Here is an 8252-nt window from a genome sequence, read left to right as displayed (position 1 = left end):
CAAAGCGATTGTTCATTTGCATTTCCTTTCCATTGCTCATGTGCTGTATATTCTAAAAATCGATGTTCTCCTTGTGTGCTGATTAGTAGTCCCTAAAAGCTCTGCCTGTCTTTCTAAACATAAGCAAGCAAATTCCCTGTTTTTCCATCTCTTTCCCCTAGCAGCTGTGAGAAATAATTTTAAAAACCGTCTTCCATTTGTGCTCCAAAAAACGGATTTTCCCCTGCTTTGCTGGCTCCCCCTATTGTTTCTGTGGGCACCACACCAACACCGTCCCCCCCCTCTGTATTCTTACTCCCTGCCACTGCCTTCCATTCGAAGGAATCATGTCCCATTGATGTTTGGGGGTTGAGTGTTGCAGGGGGGGGTGCTTAACGGTAGTGCTATCATTGTGTGGTAAATTGTTCTTTTTCTGTTCTGCCATTAAAAAAAGGGAACTAACTGTGATAGTATATCTTAACCTGGTTGTTTTGTAGAGATTATTGAATTTTGTGGTGCCACAACATTGGTGGCTGTTTTAATTGGTTGATTTTCCTTTGACATTATATAAAAAAATTAATAAATATGTTATTGATACACACCGGTCTGGTTCCTAGTCCATTGTGGCACAGAGTGTTTTTGGAGGGTGGGTGCGAGATGGGTTGGAGGCCTACTCAAAAAATATCCGTAGTATACTAAAAAAATAAAAAGCGTTTTATTGTGCGATACATTCATTGTAGTGGAAGGAGTTCGCTGGCTTCCGTGTGCCGTGTAATAAACCGAGACATCAGCCCGGGTGATCCCGGTGCACGGTGTGTCCCCTTTCTGGTGCCCTTCGAACGGAACACCACATATGCCTCGGTCAATACTGCCATGAAGGAGATGTTTGGCCCGCAGATTCAGGTGGGCTTTGAAGAGGCCATGCTGGGGATGGGGAACGTCACTGATGTGTTGCCGTCGAAGGTGCTAAGAAAGGCATACACGATACTTAGCGTAGCAGCTTTACTACTGGTGGCACAAAAATTGAAGAGTTAGGTGGCCCCCACGGAGCAGGAGTGGCTGACCAAGATTTGGTCCTTTGTAGCACTGGAGTGGGTGACTTATACAATTCGGGGGGATCTGCAAATGCTTGCGGCGGACTGGGACTTGGTCTTGACGTTCCTCCGAAATGACTTTAGGGCAGGCATGTGCCCTCGGAAACTGCGGGTTTTGGGGCTGGTGTGAACTCGGCGACTGATATGACTTTGGAAATCTGTATTGAGTTCCACCCTCTTTCTGTAGGGCAAGGGGCGTGGCAGAAGTGGGGGAGGGAGGGAATGTTGTGGTATTATTGAAAATGTCAATAAAAATAGATTTAAAAAAAGAGAAACGAAACTCAGACACAGAAAAGATTTAAGCAGCCACGGGCACACAAACTATGACACAACCACATTCACTGGCACAAAGACAGATGATGCAGGCAACAAAGAGAGATGTGCGTAGTCACACAGAACCCAGGGCACTCATTTTTAGTTTTGGCTGAAGGGTGGTGCTTGTGGCACCTATAAGCTGAAACTATTGCATTAGAGTATATAATGGGAGAAATAGCTTATGAGGAGGGACACACAGCGTGCAAGTGCTGTTTGGTTATTTTCCCACCCATTGTCCACTCATGGCCATGCCAATACCTTTGGCCATTCCCACCCAGTTCCTGCTCCTCCCCACCCAAAACACCTCCTCGTGGGAACTCTTTGCGCTCGCTTTAATGAAGCCTTACCATCAAACTATGTAATCGAAGTGTCTGCCAGTGTTTTCTCATAGCAGTCTTCTAAGAGTTGATTACTGTTACGCTCACCTGGTATCCACAGGGACGCCACCCAGCTGGGGTACTCGCTGGTATGCTTCTCAGCTTTGCCCTGATGTGGTCTGCGGGGAAGGGTCTCCCTGAAAATACAGGAGGACTGTGTTCAATACTGACCGACTGGGATAAGTATCCTTCCTCCACCCCCGTATGATTTCAGTCCCTCTGGCGCCCTCTCCTCACCTTGTGGTAGAATTAGGCGTGCTCTCCTTCCTGCCTTCTTTGCAGGGGCGCGTTATCTTTCATGGGAGAGTGCGGTCCAGTTACTTCACTGACGCCGGCCCATTTTATCTTGTTCAGGTAGGTCTTATTGCTGTTCTTTAGTTTTGTTGCTATCCTGCATGCCTTTCTTTGTTTAAAATGTCTCTTTTTTCTCCCTTAGGTTTGCAGAGCTTAAGCGCGGCAAACTGGCTTGGTTGAGCCCCGCTGGTAAATGACGGCGCATTAAGAGCGCTATGATGCAGTAAGTAAGCGCTATGCGCAGCGTTGCGAAGTCTTGCCTTTCTTAACCTGTGTTTTCCTTCCTTGTAGGTCGCAGTGTTCTTCAGCGCTAGTGGAATTTCCGGAGTGGTGCCAGCCGAGAGGCAACCAGCCAGGTAAGCCTTTTGAGCAGTTCGTAATTTGGAAATGGGCCTCATTACGAGGTGGGCAGTAAGGGATTACCGGCACAGGTAAGGGCACCGGTGCCGGTAATCCCTTAACACCCTACTACGAGTTCCTTTTGCGGGTCCTCCCTTAACGCCTGGTTTTACCAGGTGTTAAGGACAGGACCCGCAAAGGGACTTTGCAGCTAATAACGGTACCGCAATTTGCGGTACCGTTATAAGCGCCTTCCCCTCAAATGGGAATGGGGAAGGGCCCTGGTGAATGGGGAATTACCGCCCCCGCCAACCTTGGAATGGGGCGGTAATAGCTCCATTCACCAGGGCGGAGTCGGTAAGGATTTGGAGGCAGCCATGGCACTAATAGCGCCATGCTTACCTCCAACCTCGTAATGAGGCCCAATGTCTCTACTGCTTTCTCTAATGTTGCCTCGATCTTCCTCTTTCAGGTCGTTCTGTCCGGGAGGCGTGCAGATACGAGGAAGCTGTTCTCAGTAGCTGCGAGTGTTTAAAGATGAAGACTGCAGGTAAGATGCTGCTGCTAATGATGTTCCATTTGTCTCCTTGCAGGTTCTGCTTCTCCGAGGTTCGAGGGAATAGCTCGACACGGTGAGCATCACGTTGCAAGCTGCAAAGTAACGCGAAGCGTGTTGAATTGCTTGGGTGTGGTTTAAATAGCCCCAACAAAATACTCCAGGTAAAGTAGTCCCTAGGCTACCACACCCAAAACACCAGAACGCATAGCTTGGTTCTTAGGAACCAAGCTATGTGGATGCCTCCATGTTGGCTGACAATAAAGTAGTTCCCAAGAACATTGTTTTTCATAGCCTGGCCCCATAAGAGGACAGACTGTTCAGCACATAAGAGGACAGGCTGCTCAGCACATAAGAGGAATGGCTGCTCAGCACATAAGACGAAAGGCTGCTCAGCACATAAGAGGACAGACTGCTCAGCACATAAGAGGACAGGCTGCTCAGCACATAAGAGGACAGACTGCTCAGCACATAAGAGGGCAGGCTGCTCAGCACATAAGACGAAAGGCTGCTCAGCACATAAGAGGACAGACTGCTCAGCACATAAGAGGACAGACTGTTCAGCACATAAGAGGACAGGCTGCTCAGCACATAAGAGGGCAGGCTGCTCAGCACATAAGACGAAAGGCTGCTCAGCACATAAGAGGACAGACTGCTCAGCACATAAGACGAAAGGCTGCTCAGCACATAAGAGGACAGACTGTTCAGCACATAAGAGGACAGGCTGCTCAGCACATAAGAGGAATGGCTGCTCAGCACATAAGACGAAAGGCTGCTCAGCACATAAGAGGACAGACTGCTCAGCACATAAGAGGGCAGGCTGCTCAGCACATAAGAGGACAGACTGGTCAGCACATAAGAGGGCAGGCTGCTCAGCACATAAGAGGACAGACTGCTCAGCACATAAGAGGACAGACTGCTCAGCACATAAGAGGACAGGCTGCTCAGCACATAAGAGGACAGGCTGCTCAGCACATAAGAGGACAGACTGCTCAGCACATAAGAGGGCAGGCTGCTCAGCACATAAGACGAAAGGCTGCTCAGCACATAAGAGGACAGACTGCTCAGCACATAAGAGGACAGACTGTTCAGCACATAAGAGGACAGGCTGCTCAGCACATAAGAGGAATGGCTGCTCAGCACATAAAACGAAAGGCTGCTCAGCACATAAGAGGACAGACTGCTCAGCACATAAGAGGGCAGACTGCTCAGCACATAAGAGGACAGACTGCTCAGCACATAAGAGGGCAGACTGCTCAGCACATAAGAGGGCAGGCTGCTCAGCACATAAGAGGACAGACTGCTCAGCACATAAGAGGACAGACTGCTCAGCACATAAGAGGACAGGCTGCTCAGCACATAAGAGGACAGGCTGCTCAGCACATAAGAGGACAGACTGCTCAGCACATAAGAGGGCAGGCTGCTCAGCACATAAGACGAAAGGCTGCTCAGCACATAAGAGGACAGACTGCTCAGCACATAAGAGGACAGACTGTTCAGCACATAAGAGGACAGGCTGCTCAGCACATAAGAGGACAGGCTGCTCAGCACATTTAGAGGACAGGCTGCTCAGCACATTTAGAGGATAGGCTGTTCAGCACATAAGAGGACAGGCTGCTCAGCACATAAGAGGACAGGCTGCTCAGCACATTTAGAAGACAGGCTGCTCAGCACATAAGAGGACAGGCTGCTCAGCACATAAGAGGACAGGCTGCTCAGCACATAAGAGGACAGGCTGCTCAGCACATTTAGAGGACAGGCTGCTCAGCACATAAGAGGACAGGCTGCTCAGCACATTTAGAGGATAGGCTGTTCAGCACATAAGAGGACAGGCTGCTCAGCACATAAGAGGACAGGTTGCTCAGCACATAAGAGGACAGGCTGCTCAGCACATAAGAGGACAGGCTGCTCAGCACATTTAGAGGACAGGCTGCTCAGCACATAAGAGGGCAGGCTGCTCAGCACATAAGAGGACAGGCTGCTCAGCACATTTAGAGGACGGGCTGCTCAGCACATAAGAGGACAGGCTGCTCAGCACATAAGAGGGCAGGCTGCTCAGCACATAAGAGGACAGGCTGCTCAGCACATAAGAGGGCAGGCTGCTCAGCACATAAGAGGACAGGCTGCTCAGCACATAAGAGGGCAGGCTGTTCAGCACATAAGAGGACAGGCTGCTCAGCACATTTAGAGGACGGGCTGCTCAGCACATAAGAGGACAGGTTGCTCAGCACATAAGAGGACAGGCTGCTCAGCACATTTAGAGGACGGGCTGCTCAGCACATAAGACGACAGGCTGCTCAGCACATAAGACGAAAGGCTGCTCAGCACATATGAGGACAGACTGCTCAGCACATAAGAGGACAGGCTGCTCAGCACATAAGAGGACCGGCTGCTCAGCACATAAGATGACAGGCTGCTCAGCACAAAAGAGGACAGACTGCTCAACACATAAGAGGACATGCTGCTCAGGCTCAGCACATAAGAGGGTAGGCTGCTCAGTACATAAGACGACAGGCTGCTCAGCACATAAGAGGACAGGCTGCTCAGCACATAAGAGGACCGGCTGCTCAGCACATAAGAGGACAGGCTGCTCAGCACATAAGAGGACAGACTGCTCAGCACATTAGAGGACAGGTTGCTCAGCACATAAGGGGACCAGCTGCTCAGCACATAAGACGACAGGCTGCTCAGCACAAAAGAGGACAGACTGCTCAGCACATAAGAGGACAGGCTGCTCAGCACATAAGAGGGCAGGCTGCTCATTACATAAGAGGACAGGCTGTTCAGCACATAAGAGGACAGACCGCTCAGCACATAAGAGGACAGGCTGCTCAGCACATAAGAGGGCAGGATACTCAGCACATAAGACGACAGGCTGCTCAGCACATAAGAGGGCAGGCTGCTCAGTACATAAGAGGACCGGCTGCTCAGCACATAAGAGGACAGGCTGCTCAGCACATAAGAGGACAGGCTGCTCAGCACATAAGAGGACAGGCTGCTCAGCACATAAGAGGACCGGCTGCTCAGCACATAAGATGACAGGCTGCTCAGCACAAAAGAGGACAGACTGCTCAACACATAAGAGGACATGCTGCTCAGGCTCAGCACATAAGAGGGCAGGCTGCTCAGTACATAAGACGACAGGCTGCTCAGCACAAAAGAGGACAGACTGCTCAACACATAAGAGGACATGCTGCTCAGGCTCAGCACATAAGAGGACAGGCTGCTCAGCACATAAGAGGACCGGCTGCTCAGCACATAAGAGGACAGGCTGCTCAGCACATAAGAGGACAGACTGCTCAGCACATTAGAGGACAGGTTGCTCAGCACATAAGGGGACCAGCTGCTCAGCACATAAGACGACAGGCTGCTCAGCACAAAAGAGGACAGACTGCTCAGCACATAACAGGACAGGCTGCTCAGCACATAAGAGGGCAGGCTGCTCATTACATAAGAGGACAGGCTGTTCAGCACATAAGAGGACAGACTGCTCAGCACATAAGAGGACAGGCTGCTCAGCACATAAGAGGGCAGGCTACTCAGCACATAAGACGACAGGCTGCTCAGCACATAAGAGGACAGGCTGCTCAGCACATAAGAGGACAGGCTGCTCAGCACATAAGAGGACAGAGTGCTCAGCACATAAGAGGACCGGCTGCTCAGCACATAAGAGGACAGGCTGCTCAGCACATAAGAGGGCAAGCTGCTCATTACATATTAGGACAGGCTGCTCAGCACAAAAGAGGACAGATTGCTCAGCACATAAGAGGACAGGCTGTTCAGCACATAAGAGGACAGGCTGCTCAGCACATAAGAGGACAGGCTGCTCAGCACATTTAGAGGACAGGCTGTTCAGCACATAAGAGGACAGACTGCTCAGCACATAAGAGGACAGGCTGCTCAGCACATTTAGAGGACAGGCTGTTCAGCACATTTAGAGGACAGGCTGCTCAGCACATAAGAGGACAGACTGCTCAGCACATAAGAGGACAGGCTGCTCAGGACATAAGAGGACAGACTGCTCAGCACATAAGAGGCCAGGCTGCTCAGCACATAAGAGGACAGGCTGCTCAGCACATTTAGAGGACAGGCTGCTCAGCACATAGGAGGACAGACTGCTCAGCACATAAGAGGACAGGCTGCTCAGCACATAAGAGGACAGGCTGCTCAGCACATTTAGAGGACAGGCTGCTCAGCACGTAAGAGGGCAGGCTGCTCAGCACATTTAGAGGACAGGCTGCTCAGCACATAAGAGGGCAGGCTGCTCAGCACATACGAGGGCAGGCTGCTCAGCACATAAGAGGGCAGGCTGCTCAGCACATTTAGAGGACAGGCTGCTCAGCACATAAGAGGACAGGCTGCTCAGCACATTTAGAGGACAGGCTGCTCAGCACGTAAGAGGGCAGGCTGCTCAGCACATTTGGAGGACAGGCTGTTCAGCACATAAGAGGGCAGGCTGCTCAGCACATTTAGAGGACAGGCTGCTCAGCACATAAGAGGACAGGCTGCTCAGCACATTTAGAGGACAGGCTGCTCAGCACGTAAGAGGGCAGGCTGCTCAGCACATTTAGAGGACAGGCTGCTCAGCACATAAGAGGGCAGGCTGCTCAGCACATTTAGAGGACAGGCTGCTCAGCACATAAGAGGGCAGGCTGCTCAGCACATTTAGAGGACAGGCTGCTCAGCACATAAGAGGGCAGGCTGCTCAGCACATTTAGAGGACAGGCTGCTCAGCAAATAAGAGGGCAGGCTGCTCAGCACATAAGAGGGCAGGCTGCTCAGCACATAAGAGGGCAGGCTGCTCAGCACATTTAGAGGACAGGCTGCTCAGCACATAAGAGGGCAGGCTGCTCAGCACATAAGAGGGCAGGCTGCTCAGCACATAAGAGGGCAGGCTGCTCGGCACATTTAGAGGACAGGCTGCTCAGCACATAAGAGGGCAGGCTGCTCAGCACATTTAGAGGACAGGCTGCTCAGCACATAAGAGGGCAGGCTGCTCAGCACATAAGAGGACAGGCTGCTCAGCACATTTAGAGGACAGGCTGTTCAGCACATAAGAGGACAGGCTGCTCAGCACATAAGAGGATAGGCTGCTCAGCACATTTAGAGGACAGGCTGCTCAGCACATTTAGAGGACAGGCTGCTCAGCACATAAGAGGGCAGGCTGCTCAGCACATTTAGAGGACAGGCTGCTCAGCACATTTAGAGGATAGGCTGCTCAGCACATTTAGAGGACAGGCTGCTCAGCACATAAGAGGGCAGGCTGCTCAGCACATTTAGAGGACAGGCTGCTCAGCA

General features: G+C 51.2%; 1 protein-coding gene across 1 annotated transcript; it reads right to left on the bottom strand.

The window, feature by feature from the left end:
* Positions 1 to 5138: 5138 nt before the first annotated feature.
* LOC138467359 (fap1 adhesin-like) lies at positions 5139 to 6665 on the bottom strand. The gene has a single exon (XM_069607323.1). The coding sequence runs from the start codon at positions 6663 to 6665 to the stop codon at positions 5139 to 5141; it is 1527 nt and encodes a 508-aa protein (XP_069463424.1).
* Positions 6666 to 8252: the final 1587 nt, after the last annotated feature.

Source organism: Ambystoma mexicanum, chromosome 4q (genome assembly GCF_040938575.1).
Source record: "Ambystoma mexicanum isolate Mex_15411 chromosome 4q, UKY_AmexF1_1, whole genome shotgun sequence".
Taxonomy (NCBI): domain Eukaryota; kingdom Metazoa; phylum Chordata; class Amphibia; order Caudata; family Ambystomatidae; genus Ambystoma; species Ambystoma mexicanum.
The sequence above is the reverse complement of the archived record's forward strand: the minus strand, read 5'-3'. Positions and strand labels throughout refer to the sequence as shown.